The 20,681-nt window shown below is 39.4% G+C and overlaps 1 protein-coding gene across 4 annotated transcripts in view; it reads left to right on the top strand.

Annotated features, from left to right (window-relative positions):
• LOC311270626 (equilibrative nucleoside transporter 1-like) overlaps positions 1-20,681 on the top strand; it is a 40,190-nt gene that overhangs the window by 16,383 nt on the left and 3,126 nt on the right. For 2 of the 4 annotated variants that reach the window (XM_084375637.1, XM_084375636.1), the window contains exons 2-12: positions 9,998-10,088; positions 10,214-10,295; positions 11,206-11,387; positions 12,418-12,557; positions 14,132-14,266; positions 15,178-15,275; positions 15,599-15,680; positions 16,986-17,071; positions 17,235-17,343; positions 18,785-18,870; positions 20,429-20,628. In XM_084375637.1, coding sequence (XP_084231763.1) covers positions 10,060-10,088; positions 10,214-10,295; positions 11,206-11,387; positions 12,418-12,557; positions 14,132-14,266; positions 15,178-15,275; positions 15,599-15,680; positions 16,986-17,071; positions 17,235-17,343; positions 18,785-18,870; positions 20,429-20,628 — 1,229 coding nt within the window. In that variant the 5' untranslated portion in view covers positions 9,998-10,059. Of the gene's footprint in view, positions 1-8,669; positions 8,829-9,386; positions 9,473-9,997; positions 10,089-10,213; positions 10,296-11,205; positions 11,388-12,417; positions 12,558-14,131; positions 14,267-15,177; positions 15,276-15,598; positions 15,681-16,985; positions 17,072-17,234; positions 17,344-18,784; positions 18,871-20,428; positions 20,629-20,681 lie in introns of those variants that run through there. The other 2 variants (XM_084375639.1, XM_084375638.1) reach the window with 2 other exon arrangements.

Genomic DNA, 20,681 nt, shown 5'->3' with positions numbered 1-20,681 from the left:
AAATGGAGACTGAAAATTCTGGTTGTATTGACTGGTTGACATCCTCACATTTTGCCTCATTTTATTTAATTCTAATGTTATCAAAATATGGGATAATATCTGTGATAATGTGTTTAAAAGTAGAGTCCTAAACGTTGGACTTTATGCCAGATTTTAGGATGGGGATAAACCAGTCGGCTCTTCATGAATGGTTAACGTTATAAGTCATTAAATATAGAACAAGCATTGAAAAACTCATGTGGCTCATCATGACTGAGGGGAAAACACGTGCTTCACTGGCAGCTTTAATGAAACTTCACTGGCAGCACATGGGGGAGACACTGTCTGTACCACATGACGTGACAGGAGAGAAAGTTAAGAAAAGACTGGTGAAAGTTTTATTATTATGTTGATATGGTGATGACTCAAAACGGATGTGTGGTTTTAAGAGGGGGCACAAACATTCCTGCTGCAAGGTGAATCTGTGCCAAATATGTGTATGTGGGTCACTATAAAACTATTTTAGTGACTTTGATCCTTTCGAGCATTAATATTTCACGTATTCACAATGTAATAATTGTTTTTGCTTTTTTTCTACTAAAAACAAGTGTAAAATCATGCTAATAACTTAAAAATAGATGTATCTTATTTTGAAGAAGAAATGCATCCACTGTATATAGACCAATGTCCAGGAATCACTGTAAACTGGTTTAAAAACGTGTGAGAAATAATTTTATACGGATGTTAGTAACATTTTCTCGGACATCTTTTTTTCTGTGAGTCAAAATTCATCTATCCAACGCAGTGGACGCTATGCACCAAAGGGTATTTTCCTCGGGGTCGACAGATATGGCTTTTTCAGGGCCAGTACTGATCATTAGTTATCAGGGAGACTGAAAACTGATATTTGGGTCCATTATTCATCTGCAGTAAAAATAAAAATCTTTGTCAACATTTTGAACAACCAGTGATGAAACAAACCTATGTATAATTTTGAGGTACTTTACTTGAGTATTTTCATTTTCACTTTATTTATGCTTCCTAACTACTACATGTATTTGATGAATTTAGTTACTTTGCAGATTCAGATTATTTTATTGTTTATAGGCTATTAATTATGACGCGTTACCAATCAGAAAGTGTTGTGGGCAGGACATTGTGAGAGAGGATGCTGCATCAGAGCTATTTAAAAATGTGTTACCATTTTTAAATTGGTGTATTTTATCCGCACTCTGACAGAAAATTCTCTGATACCGATAATAGGATAATGCTGAATATTGGCCCAGATAATCAGTCTACCCTACTAGATTCTGCCTATTGAACTATATTTAGCTAAAATCTGAAGACATTTAATATTGCTGTTTAATATGGGGCTCCGTCGTACAAGAGCCCAGAAATCTGTAACCAAACATTTTTTAATCACCGCACTGGTGTTTTTTTTTGTTTTATCTGTCTGGTTTTCTAAACATAAGAAGATTCAACCATTATTCCAGAGGTACTCGGTGTGTCTCGTCTTCCCTCCACCATTTTTAATTTATGATGCCATATCTCAGAATGACAGAGATCCAAAGACATTTTTTAAATGATATTATTTAAACAATTATTTAAATGTCTTCCAAATGAAAGGGTTAAATGTGCTTGTGGTCCTGAGTAGTGACTTTTTTACAATGACAATACCTGTGATGGGCTGTTGCTTACTTTTGTCATGAAGGTTGCATCATATTTTAATGGTTTCAGGGGATATTTTTGTTGTAGTCTTGTTACATTACTATAACTCCTCTCAATGATGAGAGATCTGTCTGTCTAAGAGTGAGTAAGTGTTTTCCTGGCTTGGTTCCATCTCACACGTGTCTGTGCTATTTATGACTCTGCTGACCCTGAAACAAGGAGAAGAGCACACCAGAATGGTGGCTTTGTTTTCGACTCGACAGCTGATGGGACAGCAGCATCGACCCACCCCTGGGGCACAGGAACATCTGTTTTATAAGAGTGGGAGCTAAGTTTTCCCATATGTTGCCTGTGGTGACTGGTGCTGACGCTGGCAAAATAAAACAATTACCATTTCTGGAAGATAAGATTAGGCTAAACTGACTCATGATCCCTCTCGTCTCACTCATTTAAACCTATCAGTGCTGACTGTATTATAGTCATGGAGATAAGTGGAGTTGCCAGTTCATCATCAGCCACTTGAACCAACTAAAAAGACAGGCAGCTGGAGATGGGCTTTGTTCCAGTGGCGGGAAATGATTACAGCGCAAAGGGGCGGGTCAGGGTGAAGACAATGGATTTGGAGACCTTTTATGCTCCCTCCGTCGTTTGGCATGAAAGATTTTTTTCTTTCCAGAGTTTTCTCCCAGGATTTACCCTGAGGCTGCTCTAATTAGTGTCCCACGAAAGACCCTTTTCCTGTCTCTGCTATTGTTTTCCTGTCATTATTTTTGTTAGCATGATTACATCCCAGTTTTACAAAAGCATGACGCTCTCGCCTGTTTGTCTGGAAGTTGCTTAGGTATAAATCATACACTACACATAGATTGTTTGGGCTTAGTAACAAGCAGAGAGCACAGGTAGAGAATTCATTAGATGTGATCGAGTGGAAGCTGGTATTGTTTGGAGTGAAGCTGCACCCTGTTTTTATTGACTTGCTTGTGCTTCCTCAAAAAGATCTGATGTTTTGCAATGGTGTCGGTGCCACAATGCTTCCTGTTCAAAGTGGACAATGAAGATTAAATGTAATTGTTCAAAGTAAAACTACTCCAGTTGGCCGACTTGATGTCTACAGGTTGTGCCGCTTTTTCCACTAAAAAAAAAAAGTTAAATGTCTTGTTTGAAGTGATAACATTTTCATTAGGGGTTTGAAATTTCAATGAAAATGAAATATCAATTTAATGTCATCTCTTGATGTTTAACGAATTTGCAGAGGCCTGAGTGACAACAGCAACATGTGCCAAGCTACAGTAGGTTTTCTGTTTTGATTGGTTTTCAGACCCCATTTTGCCAGAATATAAAGGTCCAATCAGTGTTATTAGAAGTTTGTTTGAGTTAATTATATTGGTCTCTGTTTCTTACTCAATCAGAGCATTAAGACCCCAACAGTGTTACCTAGGCTGCCTGGTTTGTCTCTGAAATACACAAATGCCTCTGTCCATGCAGAAGTGATGAGGTGAACGTGTATTTGGCCTCCTGTCGGGGTCCTTCTGTTCCCTGAAATGAGCTTTCGAATTTAGGAGTCGTTTTATCTTTATTTATTTATTTTTCTGTCAATAGGATTTAATTTGGCCACTCATGAAAAGCCATTGGCTGACATTAAAGGCCTGTGTGGACAAGCTGTTTGAAGGGACGGCTGCTGACTGTGAGATCGGCTTCCCACCAAACCACAGTGTGTGCATGTGATAGGAAGTTAAATGCTTCGGTAACGTAGCATTTGCTGCCAGGGTGATTGGCTGCAAATACTATAAGTCACATCGACAATACGTCTCCTACTTTTATTCAAAAGCTGACCCAAAATGTGATTAGATTAGTGATTGTTAACTTGTGCTAGCAGGTGTAGATGCATGATTTTCTGCTGTTCATTGAAAATATGAATATAATTACAATGCAGACTGTAATGCGCACTTTGCCTTAAGCTGATTTGGGAATTGTCAGTATATGTAGTTTATAATGTGCATTCCTAATGGTAAAGCTGGATTGTAAAGCTGTATGACTTTAAGATCGGAATTGTGACTCCTTTATTAATAAAATTGCTGTCATAAAAGCATGATCATTGATTTTGAAGATGGGATTTTATTTGCTAAGAACTGAGCTGAAACAACCAATTGATTTCCAGAAGATTAATTGCCAACCAATTTGACAACCAATTAAACTAAGAAAAAATGCTTAACAATCTCTGATTCTAGCTTTCCAAATGTGAGTAGTTTATGCTTTTCTGTGTTTAATATCATTGTAAACTGAATATTGATGCAATTCTGACCACTCGTTGGACACAGACAATTTTAAGATGTTGCCCTGGGCTTTGTGAAAATTTGACAAAAAAACAGAACAACAAATGGCAGATTAATCAATAATAAAAAATAATTGTTTGTAGAGCCCTATTGCTTTGCTTTTGTTGTCTTCGTCTATCCTAGACTGATTGCTATCACGACATTAGAGAATAGAGAATTTGAATATTTTGACTCTTGATACTGTAATGGCTGCACTGCTCAACTACTTGGTTGATAGACACATTTATATTTTGTGACCTATGAAAGCAATTTCCAGTTCAAACCTTCCCACTGTTGTCTAATATCACAAGATACCAGTGACATGATGTGAATATGATAACTTCAGGCATGTAATGAATTCCTAACCACGCTTGATAATGTTGAGCACGGCAAATCTATATAGTGTTTGTGGTGACAAGATGATGAAGGGTTAACTATAATTTGATTACTACATCAGAGGCATGAATCCAGCTTGGTATTTGTAATCCTGTTGCTAATTATTCTCTCTTGATAATTCAAAAACAATTTCAAGCTTTGCTCAGTGATGTAATATTTGGAGAATCTTGCATCTTTTCTTTTTTAAGATTAGCTAACAGTCTGCCTGTTGTTGCACTTGTTATGAAATTTTGTATCTGTTTTCTTCAGACAGACTGAGGACAGGGTCATTAATGCTGTCCTTGAAAGAAGAGCAGTGTGAAATGAGAATCAGGGTTGTAAAAGTCAATGTACTGCAACAAAACTATAAAGTATCCTTGGATGTTCTCGGCCCAGGCTGTTGAGCAAGCTGCATTTTATGTGTGTGTGTGTGTTGGTCATTTTAGGGACGATGTGAAATCGGAAACTTGGTTGTCAGGCGCAGATGTGAGCGGCACATCAATCATCGTTTTTTACGAGTTGTGCATAGGAAGCGTTTTTAGATCATGTGACGTCTAAGTCCTCCAATACCTTGTTGCCATTTGAACCCACTACCCAGAGATTGGTTGTTCCAGTGCAGTGACATAATAAATCTTCTGTCTGTTGTTATTTACACTCTAGTGGTGCCTCCTGTCTCTTTAGATTTAGCATTGCAGATTTTAAGAAAAATGTTCTGTGTGGCATGTGAGCACTGAAGAAGGTAACATGCACAATTTCAAAGTTTTTGTGTGGGAAAGTGCAGAGTACGTTGACTCTACAAAATCCATTTATTTCCGTTTGACATGTTGAATTGATGTTAAGAAATTTCAAGCACCCTTAATACTAATGTTTTGTGTATACAATACTTTGCAGCTACTGATGTGAGAAATTCAATTAAGATCCTGCAACCAGCCACTTAATTGCAACTAATTGTGCTTAGGTTGTATCTCATTTGTGAAAATGATCTCTAATTAGATTGCTTGAATGGAAACCAGCAGGTTTTTACATCCGGAGGGCAGTGGAAGAGAAACTGGCTGATGGTTTCAGCTATGCATTTTGAAGTTTTGTACATTTTTATAAGATTGCAGTGATGAAAGAACCACTGATGGCGTTAAAAGAAATACCTCCATAATATCTGTTATGATAACAAATATTTTGATAAGAGTATCTGCCTTCTATAAGTACTGTGAAATGACCTCGTGGAAAGGGGTTATTCTTCCTTCGCCTCATCATATGACCAGCATCAAACTATTCTGTGTGCCAGCCTGGGAATAAAGGCGACCCTGTTAGAGAGGTATGCTGGTGAGACAAGAAAAATGCACTCCTAACCTTTTCTATTAAAAAGTACCCATATTGAAGATATAAGAAAAAAAAAAATTTAAATGTTTTTTATCCTCCAGTTTTCTTTACGTTTCTTATATCCACTTCCTTGAGCACTTCAATCCCTGTCACCTATATTCCAGTCGTTAGCCCGGGTACCGCTGCAGATTGATTGTCAACTCTATTAAACATGAGATTACCTGCCACCTTTTTTCACTTGGCAGCAATTGGCTTCACTGGGACAGCCTAATGTGTAGGTTCTCACCATCCCCTCCACCCCACACTGTGACCTGCTAGTCAGTGGTGCAGCAGAAAGGCAGAGATTTAATTGCTAAACTTTTAATATCCTCAATATATTATATTAATTGTCAACTACTCAATCTAACTATTGCAGCTCTACATGACTCCTGTGATATTTTCTAGGTGGTATCAGGCCACTGATCTAAGGACTGTCGACCTACAATTAGCAGAAAAGAAAAATAAAACCCTGAAACTTTTCATACAGCAGAGAGTCTAAGGCACTCTTAGACTTGAGTGAAAACCGCAATGCTAACCATGAGTTTGGCATTGTATGCACGAGTCCCCCTACGGAGCCATGTTGGCCGAAGTCATGTTTTAACATGCCTTTTGAATGAAGGCATTTGAATTCATTGGAAGAGTGCCTCAGATTATTTGAAACTAAAGAACCTCAAACCAACAAACACCATCAATCTAAGACCCAACAACTTTCATATTCCAATCTGAGAAAAACAAACAAAAAAAACATTTTGATGTCTCGCAAATCTTCCACTGCTCCTTCCGTGGCAGGTCACCCTGCCCCCCATTGTTCCTTTCCTCCTCATGATGGATGATGAAGGCTTCAGGTCCAAGGGAGTAATCAGGATCTGAGTAGAGTCTAGACAGGAAAAACCCAGGGAGTGGATCCTCACCTGCATCCTTGATGTGTCTGAAGGTCTCAATCGTGTTGAGAACCAAACATTAGAGAGATGCTAGTGTTGGCATCAGGTTGCTGTAAATATTACCACTAACCTTCAAGTCTCAGTCCCAGTGTTGTAGTTGCTGCTCTTATTACTGCCGTCCGGGTTGCACTGTGTTGGAGGTACAAGTGTAGTTCCTGGAGGTTGTCCTGGAAGGTTACCATTTATTTCACATAATCTGATGAGTCCTTACAGGCCAGGGGAAGGCGGTGGCAGTGCAAGTCATAGCATCGATCATGGTGAAAGGCAATTTGCATGTTCATTTCTCTCTTAAAAAGACTTGCAGGGAGTAGTAAAATGGTAATTCATTCCCCATCAGTACCAAACTCACAATGTGTGTCTGTTGGCACCTGCTTGTTGATGTCAGGGAACTGGTCAAAAACCAGTGCCTCTTTATTCAGGTATCTGTATTAAACGAGCAGTATTAAGTATGGCATGATAACAGTTTGATAATGATAACTCAAAAAGGAAGGAAGAGGACCTCAAACAGCATTGTGGGTCCATTTAATTAATTGGAAACACTGGCCGATTGTTGGAGTTGGGTGTCGCTGAGAGGCCAGCTAGTTAAAGTGACAGATTAATGCCAAACTGGAGTTTTGTACCACTCTACAGACTACAAAGTGCCTGTGTGACAGTGTGTGAGTGGTGGGCACCATACCAACACCAGACAACTAACGCCAGCTGGCTCGTTTTCATGACACGTTAGGTTGAGAGAGGCGTACTTACAGGAATCTGGGCCATGGCTGAGCCAGTGTGTTTTTAAACCGTGACTGTAATACCACCGGCTATGATAAATTTTGGAGTATGCTGCGGGATTTGACTGTGTCATTGACGGCCAGTGGGAGGGCGAAAAGGAGGAAATAAGAAACACAGGGTGAGTTGGATAGTGACAGCTACTTTGGTTTAGAAGTTCTTCTGGCAATTAAACCACCAACTGAATGCCGATATTGACATTGGAGTTTTATTACCATATTGTCATCTGAGATTGTAAAAAATTAGGTGACTAACTGTACACAGATGTCACAGTTTGGCACAATAGGAAAAAACGTAGCAAAGAAATCCTATGTGCATAATGCCAGGTTTCTTTTAATTTATTTTCAGCAGACATTAGTACACGTTACAGTATGTTCCACCTGAGAAAGTTGGTACAGGTTGTAGGGAAGTATTCATTCACACAGTGCCTGGTCTTGTGGTACATTTCTGTGTGAAGAAGCACATAAGGACTTGTTGTTTACCAAATAAAGTCCCATGTCTGTCTTACCTCGCATGCCATACAGACCTTTCTCATGAGACTGTTTCTCCGAGTTAGATGGTATAGCGGTATAGTTTAGATACACAATACTTAGTGGGCTATAGTGTGTGTGTGTGTGTGTGTGTGTGTGTGTGTGTGTGTGTTTGTGTTTGTTTGTGTGTGTGTGTGGCCACATTCATATAGAGCAGTCTCTGTCCTTGCTGAGAGCACACTCATGACCAGCCAGATCAAACATGGGATTGGTCATGTTATGTTAGTCAGCAGCAGCAACAACAATCTATTCAACTGTGAATTAATCTAATCATGCATGCCTGTCTTAGCTTTACTTATGAATGGATCAGGAGGCATCACTTAGTTAAAAAACAACTGTAAACGTGTTGAATGCATGTCCTTCCTCATGAAACATTTCCAAAGCTGATTTTTCTGAAAAGTTTGAAATCTGGATTGTTTACATCCATCTGTACAGCAGTCTTCTTCTCTGTGTTTGCTGAAGCATTGCTGCATTTCTTGGCGCCAAGTGTGGATTGTTATGAAACCATTGCGTGTTTCCTGGTGAAAACGAACAAAATGGGAACCTACTCGTACAAATATTGATTCATAGTGCTAGCACCAGGAGTAGAAATTTGTGGACAATCAATCTTTGCATTTTATTTAGAGCTGTTGCATCCAAGTGCTCATGGTCCATGGATTTACTGAGACAGCCTAAACTTCGCCTTGTGTTGTTTAGCTTGATTTGATGCCAAATTGCTCTGTGTTTTTTAAGGAGGGGCGTCTTGAAGAGAACTTGTTCTGTTTGGAGAAGGTGTCACACAGCCATCTGAGCACATGTCTTCCATCAGATCCTGGGGAAAAGATGCTAGGACAAGAGGGGAGGGAGAAGTTAAGAGTGAAGATGAGAGCAAGAAATTGACAGAGAAGTGATGGGAGGTAATAAAAGGACATTGGTGAAAGTAGGACAAGAAAGTATGAAATGCACAATAAAGGCCAGGGGATATGAAAATAATAATGATAGAGGCGCTGAAGAGGAACAGTGGATGAAATGATGTGAGAAATTAGTAGGCAGTGGGAAACATGAGGGAAATGAAGGGAGAAATTAAGAAGGCGTGGGTGTAGAGATTGAAAATAAGATAGTGGAACAGATGGAAATGCAAAAGCATGAGACTCAAGAACATTGTGGAATAATATGTAAAAACGATCCTTCGTGTCCTTCTTAGTTGTTCAGTTTGCTTCTTTTTTGAGCACTGCAAACTTAACTTTTGCTCTATTTACTGTTTGCTTGAAATGATAAGAAAACAAGGAGTTGTTCTGCATGGTATCTGCCAAAGACTGTCACACATATGCTTGGAATGTAAATGCAAAAATGTGCAGGAAGGGTTGAGGGGAGTTTGAGGTAAAAGGAAGAGGGTGGGATGGAAACCGAGATGCAAAGAGGGCAGGTCCAATTGGCAGCAGCAGACAGTTGGGTGTCAACCTACTAAACCTCTGCATGGTATATAGTGAAGCATGCAGAGCGCGGTTGGCCTTTGCGTTAGTTGCATCTGACCAGAGGAAAGAGGAGCCTTTACTCAGCTGTAAGTAAATTTACACGTCATGGTTTTCTTTAAATGATAGTGGGGGCAAAAAATGGTCATGCTTTTGAATAATTTTTATGCTTTTTAGCATATTTAAGAGATTACATGCTTTGTGAGGTGTTGAGTGTGTTTCTAACTGATTTGAGGCTTATCTTGTGAATTTCACAACTGTTATACAACAACCACAAAGCGGCACTCTTCTTTGAATTTTGTTATCTGAGTGTGACCTCAGTGTTTGTTTAACCCTTCATTGTTCTTGTGGTTGTTTTGTTGCTCTCTGTAATAAAACATGATTTTTTCTTGTGAATTTGGAGCTGGTTTTAAACTCAACCTGACACTGTTAGTGTAAATGGTTAGTTGTATCATTTTAATAATGCAACTGATTGTTTATTTGCTTTGAGGGCCCATAAATGAACTTGCGTTTTCAAATATCTAAATATAGAAAGGAGAGACACATGGCTGCTGATGTCAAACTCTAAATGTTTTTCCCGTTTGGCATATGTATTTGTTATCTGTTCACTTCAGACCTGGTGCCACCCTGATTAACCCCTGACTGAGCACGTGACTCCGACAGTCTAACGAGAACCATGACGGCCATCAACGCACCTCGGGACAAGTAAGAGAAATCTGTTTTAGTTGCTGTATCAACAAAATGACATTTGGATTATTTCCAGTGAATAAACTGTTGACATGAAGTTGAATGACTTCATTAATGTGAACTTCCTTTTTTCTTGTTCCCAGATACAATGCAGTATGGATCATTTTATTCATCCTGGGCTTGGGAACCCTCTTACCATGGAATTTCTTCATGACGGCAACGATGGTAAGTTAAGTAACATTTTAAGAAAGTTGCAATCGTCTGAATGTGAAAATATTTGCAACCCTAATCCAAGGAACAACTTAGGGATAGAAGTGAAAGGAAGAGCCCTGTTGGTGGCCTTGTGGTGAGAGACAAGTTAATTAAAAGGTTTGGCTCCACTTAGAGGAAGGTCACCTCAGTCAGAGAAAACAAAGATTGTTTATTTACATTTTCTCCCAAAACCACCTGGTTTCACTCAGGATGGCTGACCTGACTCCAGCCAGGTGGATTTTCATGGCAGCGGTTTAGTCTCTCTAATCTCCAGCCATTCTTTTTCAGCTTAATGGGTTAACTTCTTAAAATGTGGAATTTCAGTTTCATTATCCTGGGGGAGTTTATTCTGACCCACCCTGGGGGAGGACTTTTGTTGAAGCTCAAATACCTTATAGAGCTCAATTGTTTTGACAAAGAAAAGTTGGAAAACCACTTTTATATATAAGATGCACTTAAAAGACTTAATTACTGCAGAACAGCTTCTTTCCTCAGCCAATCTTGTCGCTGATGGTCTTGTTTGTTACATAGAAGGATCAGTATTAAATTGAGACCATTTCATAATCAGGTAAAAGTTCCCTGTACTACGTTCAACAGTCACTCAGTTGCCAGTTTCTAAACTGGTTAAAAAAGTAAAAGTATTAGAAACGCCTCTCAGTATTGGCTTTCTAATTAGTAGATGGTTTATTTTCCTCAAATGTCACAGAAAAATAAAGTTCTAGGCCATGAAACAGACTATATGCTGCTTACATCTCTGCAATTTAAATTCATACAGCACAAACCCCATATTCATTAATTAGTCATTCGGTGCAACTGTTACTGTTGAGTTTCAAAAGCTGGTAGCCATCATAACAAATGTGCATTCATTAATCCTTTTCTTTAGTACTTCACAACCAGACTGAAGGACTCGACCGAAGACGCCACCTCCAATCACACAGCAAATGGGACTTTGGTGGGCGTTGACACTCGCAATGTGCTGGAGTCAAAGTTTAACAACGTGATGACGCTCTGTGCCATGGTGCCTCTGCTCATCTTTACTTGCCTCAACTCCTTCATACATCAGAGGTATCCACCCTTGCTCCATACGGACATACATTTATTCATTAGTATGAACACTTCTCCACCTACAGGAAGCATTGAGTTAAAGCCTATGGGGGAAAATATGTATAGTGTTTGCATAATGGCAAGTGAGCAATCCGAGCTGTAGGGACCACAGTAAGAATGTAAGCCTCGGTCTTAAGATGGTTTGGTGTCCTTTTGAGACAATGTATGCTGTAGTATTTTGAGTAGATTAGAAGGACTGAATTTTAGTTAATGTATTATAAAGAGAAACATCACATTCAAAGGATGAACTCTTTCGAGGAGAATTCTACACCTTTTACTTTCCCGCTCTTTCTGTCTACCCTCCTGCTTATCAGCACCCCTTGGCAACCCCATGCCACTGCAGGTAACATAATCCTGTTATGTGAACGTATGTCTGTATGCCTCCAGCATGTTTGCTTTAATTACAGTCGGATTGAGAAAGATCTGGGGTGGACCCTGACCACGGCCAACTGTTCCCCTGCACAAACACACCCAGGAATGCTATTTATGTTCTCGACTTCCCCCCATCTACTTCTTTACCTCTCCCTGCATCTCTTCCAAACTCTATTCTTTTCTCCTGCTGTCCCTCACTTCCTCAAGTTTTCTATTATTTTAGCATTTCCTTTTGTGAAGAGCAAGGCACTGCTCATTATGAAATGACGCAACACACTCTATTTTCCATTTTCTGTTGGGAGGATCTCAACTTGACCCTCTTGCCTCATTATTGCAAAATGTTTCTCTTTTGTTTCTGTTGAAAAATTAATCGTAATTCAACTCTTGCATAGTACGCGCTATTTACTTTCTGTCAGCTTTAAGAACGTATCCTGTCTTTCTTCTTCTTTCTTTGAACATTTCTCTGATCTCTAATGAATCTAAGCAGTTGGATATTTGCTCCCCTGAACATGATATTAACATTTACTTTCAACATCTGTTTTCAATGATTGGACTCAGCCCAACATTTATTTTTTTATTATATTTCATTTCTCTTTGTTTTTTTTTTTGTGTGACTCAGGATTCCTCAGAAGCTGCGGATATCTGGCAGCCTGGCGGTCATCTTCGTGGTTTTCCTTTTAACTGCAATCTTCGTCAAGGTTGACGTAGCCCCACTGCCCTTCTTCACCATCACAATGATCAAAATTATCTGCATCAACTGTGAGTTTCTAAATATGAAACTAGTATTGTTTCATTATATTTTAGTTGTCAAAGCGAGGAAAGTAATTCAGAATGCAAAATCAAAAGGTGAACAAAATGAAACGGAAGGGTTTTTAGTTTTTATCTGCGCAAGTCGGCTTACTGTAACCTGTACTGCTCTCATTCGCGTGAAGGCTCTGTTACACAAGGAAACTAAATTGAATAAGTCAAATTCCTGCCAAGCTGTTCTGAGTACAGCAATACCTGGTACCCTGTTATATGGAGGTTCTCTGTGACATTCCTTCGATAAAGGGCTTAGTTACACATACACTCGGGTATGCACAAGTCAAGATGATCTTCTGCATCTCTTATATTGTGTGCTTGAATAGTTTTACTCCCTGATCATCAGTTCTTCATGTTTTCTGTAAAAAGAAAACTGTAAAAATTCTAGATTATGTATTGATTATTTAAAACAATTTCCAGTAACACTTTATATTAAGTTCCTTGTAATTAACATGTTAATAGGTAATATGGTCATATAAGTCTTAATGAGGTGCATATTAACATTATATACTAATGTTGTAAGTGAGCGCCAATGAGTCATTGGCGCTCACTGGTGCTTTTTTTTTCCACGTTATTAATATACATTCAGTTGCCACGTTATTAGTTACATCTAGCTAAGACTGATACAGTCGAATTCAACAGACCTGCAATTAATGCTGCTTTTAAGAAAGGTTGTAATGTTCTGTTGTTGTTGAAAGTATTTGCCAAAGTGTTTTTTTAATATGAATTTCTTTGTTCCTTTCATTGTCTCAAGATTTCTCAAACTGTGGAGTCAGTCTGACACTAAGCTGCATTTTTATTATAATCTTAATGAAGGGAAGATGTATTGCAGGGCTTTTGTATTGGAGTGCCTTACTTGCCTCTGTTGCCTCTGCCACATTTCCTCATGCAAATTATTATTTCCATGTGTCTTCTCCGTCTTTGATCATCATCCTCTGCATCCACTGTGTTGGGAAATCCTCCACTCTCATAGCACACTGAGCTTCAGAACACAGTCTGCAATCTCACAGCCTTTGTTTATTTACAATGACTCACTGAGCAGCAGGGATAAGCTCACCCCCCTCCTTATCCCCGTTGGGCCGGTCCTGACCCCCAGGTCTACATGAGGGAACAGCCCATCGTGTTTGATTTGGAGGGGAGGACGCCGTGACCTTGAGGCTTTGATATCGACGTCGGCACATTCCTCACTTGTTAGAAGATTTCTGCAGCTATAGCAATTAACTTCCAAAGTGGCTCTATAATGGGTTGTAATCCATTGGTGTGATGCAAGTTTGTCTGAAAAAGCTTATTGGCCAAAACTTTGTGTAAAGTGAGATGCACAGAAAAGACAAGAAAATGGTACTTATATGAGTTATGTAAAACAATAAGTTTGCATCATGTTTTTAGAAAGGGTGTCATCTCTCCCTGTATGTGAAAGCAATTATTTTTCATGGACCTCTTGATGTGTTGCTGTGGAGTGTTTTTTTCTGTATTAACTCTTTAAGGTAACAAACTCTTTAATGTCCTCGTCTTGTTTTGTGTTTCCCCCCCAGCGTTCGGGGCGATTCTTCAGGGCAGTCTGTTCGGGCTTGCAGGGATTCTGCCTGCCTCTTACACCACTCCCATCATGAGCGGACAGGGGCTGGCTGGCGCCTTCGCTGCTTTCTCCATGATCTGCGCACTGGCCAGTATGTCCCACACATAAAGGACTAGTTCACCTCTTTTATTGTTAGAGCCGCAACGATTAATATATTAACAGATCGAAAGAAAATTTACAATTTGTAAAAACTACACTGAAAATAGTGACATGACGTACAATTCTGTAGCTAACAAGTTTATTTAAGCTTTAAAGTGAAAGTTATAAACACACTTTCACATACAAACATTATTCAATATTAAATGTGTTCAGTGATAAATGTTGTTTTGGTAAAAGGTCAGCCAGATGGGTAATGATTGATAAGAAATGATACTGGCTGCTCTTTAATTTGACCTCCCAGACAGAATTATGAAAACAGCGATAGTTTCTTTGAAGTCCGTATGTCTTCTTCTTTGTGTTGTGAGAGTTTCCTCTTGACGACATGGCTCAGACTGGATTAAGTAGTTCAGGCGTTATCGGTGGGATTGTCAAATAGCTTGTCGAAACCAAAATACACTTTGTTTACTTGGCTTTCAACTGCATCAGGCTACATCCATCCATCCATCCATCCATCGCCTATAACCACTTATCCTGTTCAGGGTCATTGTGGGGCTGGAGCCGATCCCAGCTTGCATCGAGTTCGTTTAGCCTCATACACATTAGTAGTGCAACAGAAACGTAACCAGCAACTATTTAAAGAACATAGTCCAACATTTGCTGGTTTCATACTTGATATTTTGTGGATTTACTGTTTTTTTCTGTCTTTTTTGAGTGTTTATTAATTGATAATGAAAATAAAGATTAATTTCAGCCCTAGTATGATTATATAATCCAACATTTGGAGTTTTAAAAGAGGAATACTGGCTGAAGCTGTGGCCCACAAGAAAAACTGTAGAGTTAAATCAATATTATTGATGTCTTAAAAAACACTCATGACTCAATGTCTCTTGTCTTTGTCTGTAGGCGGCTCAGCCCTGCAGGACAGCGCTTTTGGCTACTTCATCACAGCCTGTGTTGTTATTCTGCTGGCCATAATGTCCTACCTCGCTCTGCCCAGGATGGTAAGACATCATGTTCTCTGAACTTAAAAATGTGTTCTTTCTAATATGTTTTATCATGAGGTATTTGTTTTAAACCACTTTGAAGTATGTGCCATCTTGTGGTTATTAAAAAGCTAGAAAGCTCCCTGTAAACTTAAGATAAGTGCTTTCAGATAAATGATTAATAAAAGTTTTTTACTTTTTTGACGTCTGTGAGGTGATGGAAAACCCATCCAGTGGGAATAAACAGCTTCTCAGGGAACATGATGTCATTTCCCCTGTACCCTCTCTGCTCCGCCAGGTCAATGAAATTGGCTCATTATGGATTTTGTTTTCGTCAACAGGAGTTTTTCCAGTACTATACTGAGAGTGGTGGATCCAGACCCTCTGCTGATGAGGAAAACAAGATGGACTTGCTCAGAAAAGGTACAAACAGTGCTCACAGGCCTGCTCAGATATTTAGGGTCCTGAGAAGTCTTTAAATAAAATCAAGGAAATTAAGGCTGTAAATTGTCTTTAATTTACCATAAATTTGCAGGTGGTGCATCCAAGAGTGGTGGTAAAATTGTTACGCACAGGAGTCAAACATCAATTAGTGTGTAATTGTTTAATTTATTTAGTTTTAGACAATGAGGGTCTCCATTATCAATAGAAGCTTTACGTTATGCTAATGTTATGTTAGCTAGCTTCAAACATTGGCACCTGGCTTGGTGCCATCTTTTTGTTCTCGTCAGTTGTCCCAGACGACTTGTTTGCACGCAGCACACCTGAAAATTCCTTTGATTCCTTCACAACCTCTCAACAGTCGACACTAATTTTGTGTCACCGCATGAAACACCAACGTCTGAGGTGCTGTGGTTTCTTCATACGCTGAGCAGGCAACACTCATTAAAGTTGAATGTTGACATACATTAGGACTCCATAAATTCTGTCTTCGCTATAAAAGAAATTGCTTCAACATCTTTTGTCTGTTCAGGTCTTAAAAAGGAAAAGAACCTCTGACTTAATAATTTGTGTTTATTTTTTGCCCTTCAGTTTTGTATTTTTGTCTTGTCTGAGGATTTTTTTCTCTGTATTTCTGGTGTTTCTATGACTTATTATTTTAATCTGCTGAATATCATCAGGTTTCTGTCAGTAGTCTTTTGCTTGTGTTTGCAGTAAGCGCTGCACACAAAATTTGAACCTTTGTGATCCAAGTTTTTTTTATATTTATTCATAGAAATCATCCACTTTACTTCTTTCTGCTACATTTTTCTGTGGTGAGGTAGAAGAACGCCCAGACGTTTTTCTAACACAGTTACTCATCTGTTACACGGGTGATTCAGTCAGGAGAGTTTCATCTCTCTCCAAGCCTTGAAAGAGCTCCAACTGTGAGTCATCTAAAATTGTCAATTTAAAAAATGAGAATAATTCATACTTCTGGAAAAAAAGAAGCTTTTATCATATTTTGTGCCAGACGTGCCTTCATCTCGACGTCTCTCTCTCTTAGGCCTGCTCTATTTATTACACACTGCTAATGGAAGCCAAACCCACTGAAAATGTGTGTTTCAGTTTGTGTTTTGGCGACAACTCGACTGACTAATGTGATTGTGTGGCATTAATTACTGGCTTGTGAGCGTGTAATGGGAACTCTGTGTTACGTAACAACTAGAACCCACTTAAATGGGGGAATGATGGTCTTACTTTGTGTGTCACTCAACCAACATGATGACAGAGAGCTGTTTTTTGCAGAAAGTCCTGCAGAGAAGCGACCGGTGGTGAGTCTGATGGATGACGAGCCCAAACCCAGCGTGTCTGTGTTAAACATCTTCAAACAGGTGAACAGAAGCTGATGTGACACACACTGAGACTAACCAGTAATAATTGTAGATGTTTACTTCCTCTTCCCCTACATGACCTCTTTTTTTACCTTCTACATGTATGACTTAGATGAAAGTGGTTGCATAATATTGATTATTTTGTCTTGTGCTCTGTAATCAGATCTGGGTGATGGCTCTGTCCGTCTGCTTCATCTTCACCGTCACCATCGGAACATTCCCAGCCGTCACAGTCGAGGTCAGGTCCACAGTAGCAGATGGAGGCGTCTGGGGTGAGTCTGCACATCTAAAATCTGTACAAAGTTGCACTGCTAAAGTAGTTAGTGAGACAGAAACGTTGATAATCCCTCCTTTGAGAGGGATTGACTGCCAGGGTTTTGCCCCCTTTGAGACATTTACTAGTCTGGGAAGATTCTTAACTCCTGACCTCAATCAGTAACAGCGGTTGTTTTGTGTTTAGTTCCACCCTCAAACCTCAAACCGACGACTACCAGCGGCTAAAAATAGCTTTTGTTCTAAAATGTAAATAACTTTTAAACCACTAATCCTAACCATAGGCTTTTAACTCGTGTACAATGGAGTTTTTCAGCTTTTCAGTGGTATCACACATGACTTGTTTTGGCATTCAGAGACTCCGTAGTAAACGTAGTTTCTTCCTCTTGTTCATTTTCAGTAGATAATATATTTCTCTGAAGAAAACAAACACTTTTTGCTTCGAATAATCTTTCTATAACCTTTTCTGTTTACTTTCTGAACTTTGTTGGGCACATCTACATGATCAGTAAATGAAATATATAGATTACCTGTCTTTCATTAAAATACACCTTGCATGATATTATAATAAATGGCTGTAACTTGCTTAGGAAAGGTCAGATGTAGATAAAAAATCATTTGGAAGTATTAAACATCCAAGTACATCTTTTTAGATTAACTAAAACTGAACTTCCTGAGGTTCTGTTTGAGTTCTCAGTAAACAAAAAAACACCAAAGCTTGGCCGGCGTTTCTTAAACTTCCTGTAAATTCATCCATTGTCAGACAAAGCAAATATAAAACTGTGACTTTAAAATCAGCCAGACCGAAACTGCAGGTTCTCCTTAATTAAATGATGTATGACACGTGATACTGACAAACAAAATAAATGCGGGAGAGTCAGGCACACCCAAAATTGTTTGCTTTCTTTGTGGGTTAAACTAATTTACATAATTTTACTGTGAACCAGAAAGTAAGAAATGACTCCACCAGACAGTGATAAAATCTGCGAGGCACAAATGTGTCACCACAGTCTTGGACTTTAATCTTTTTCCTTTTCTTTTCTTTGTCTTGCATTAAATTGGACTTGACTGTTGCTTCGCTTGCAGATCTTTGTAGTTTAAACTAGTTTAGGCACAGAAGTATCTCCTCTGAAAATCTTCAAATAAAACCTCTCTTCCCTGTAGGCTGGCAGTGTAGCTCAGAAAAGTTTTCGAGCTTTCTCCTTCATGAATCACAGCACCAACATAGTTTAAGACGTCTCTAAGGATGATTTGATTCTCTGTTGAGACTGTGGGTCTGCTTTTGAATCTGTGAATCCAAGCGGACAACAGTTTCCTTCCTCCATGAAGGAGAAAGCCACAAGCTTTATTTAGCTCCACCTCTCAAACCTACAGACGTCGGGTATTTAGATCTGCAGTCTTGTTGCTAACAACAACTTGTTTGTCTCGCTCCATTTTCAGAAAAGTACTTCATCCCTGTATCGTGTTTCCTCCTCTTCAACGTGATGGACTGGGCTGGCAGGAGTCTGACGGCCATCTGTATGTGGGTCAGTAACAACACAACAGGGCCCAGTCTTTTTAACCTGCTCGGAAGGACTGGGCTTCCTCTTTGGGTTCAGAGCCAGCTTAAGTAGTTCACAGGCTTGGTCCCAACTAACTGTCAGGTTTTCTGCAGGTTTTGTCATTCCTGCCTGACAGTTACCTTTTTATGTTTGCTTCCTCTAAAAACACCTGTAAAATAATAATAATTTATTTTATTTATAAGGCGCTTTTCTGGACCATTGCCATCAGACAACAATACAAAAAATAGTCAAACAAAAGCATTTGGAGTATAAATAACATTTACTTTTGTAGTTCTAACGGTGACCAACTGTGCTACCTCTCACAGGCCGATCAACAAACTTGTCCAATAAGAAATGTCCTCTTCATAAACACTTTTGCCTCATGGAGTCCATTTAAAAAGACGGCATCATAATATTTAGCCTGATCTGCTGTTGTCTGGCGGCCGTTCGGTGCTGTGGACAGCAGAGACGTTTGTTTACACTTTAATGAAAGCCTTCGGCCAAATAAAATGTTTACACGGGAATAAATCAATGAGTCATGAGTGGAACGGAGGAAACGCATCAGTCACTCAGCGTCTGTGTGAAAATAAAGGAGACGAGTTTTGTTGCTGAGATCAGAGGTTTGTTTTGGAGAATAGTGTGTGTGTACGTGCGTGCGCGGCGTGCTGTGTAAAGGAAGTGGTTTTGTGGTCAGAGAGTTGTGATTGTGGTTATTTTGAAGGTTTGCTCACTCTGCTCCCTCATGTACATCTGGTAAAAAGTCCCCTGAGCTTTGTTTCCATTGTCAGGAATTCATTTCTGACGAATTTCTATTCTGCTGCTAGTTTGCATTGTTTTATTTTTCCAGGGATCGAGTGTGTCAGAGAGTTTTTCTTTGTACTGATACAGTAATCATCAGTTTTCTCTGTCGAAAGTTGGCCTCATCTTTTCACAGGATAAACTCAGATCTCTTAAAACGTCTTAGAGAAAATTCCCAAGTCCAATTTCCTGCGATCCAAATTGAATCAATTCATTCAGTGCAGACTGTGCAGAGTACAGTCAGCTAAACCAGTCTGACCTGCTCTTGAGTGCGGCTCCTCGGTACATTAGTGCAGATAACGGTAGTCAGCTGCTCCAGCACCATGTGAGTTTATTTATCATCATAAGACGACGCTGATCAGGATCGTGACCGTTTTCACTGAGGTTCTTTGTGACTCCGGGTCATTTGGTCACTCGTGTCTTTAAACCCGTTTCTCCCACAAAGTTACAGTTGTTAACCACACCAGTTATAAAGTTAAAATACATTGAGAGGACGTTAAGACATGAGCTCATAAATCTCTTTAGAGAAACTTTAACATCGTAAAAAGAGAAAAAAAATGTAAATACAATAAAAATACATGTATAATAAAGATTTATCTCCAAAAATCCACACACTTCTCTACATACATGTGTATGAATACACCAAAGCAACCACCGTAATCAGTACGGACACACATTACAGTGTTGTTAATAGCTGAAGTTAAATGTTTGTCTCTGTTGTTGATGTTGCTGTGTTTGTCTCCAGCCGGGTAAAGACAGTATCTGGCTTCCTGTCCTGGTGGGTCTGAGAGTCGTCTTCATCCCTCTCTTCATGCTGTGTAACGTCCAGCCTCGTTACTACCTCCCCGTGTGGTTCGCACACGATGCACTCTACATCATCTTCATGATCTTCTTCTCCTTCTCCAACGGATACCTGGCCAGTCTCTGCATGTGCTTTGGACCCAAGTAAGTACTTCAAACGCTCACTGTATGTTCATGTCTGTGGGAGGAATTCTCTT

Source organism: Pagrus pagrus (assembly GCF_965226575.1).
Source record: "Pagrus pagrus genome assembly, chromosome: 15".
NCBI classification, from domain to species: domain Eukaryota; kingdom Metazoa; phylum Chordata; class Actinopteri; order Spariformes; family Sparidae; genus Pagrus; species Pagrus pagrus.
This window is presented reverse-complemented; position numbering and strand designations above follow the sequence as displayed.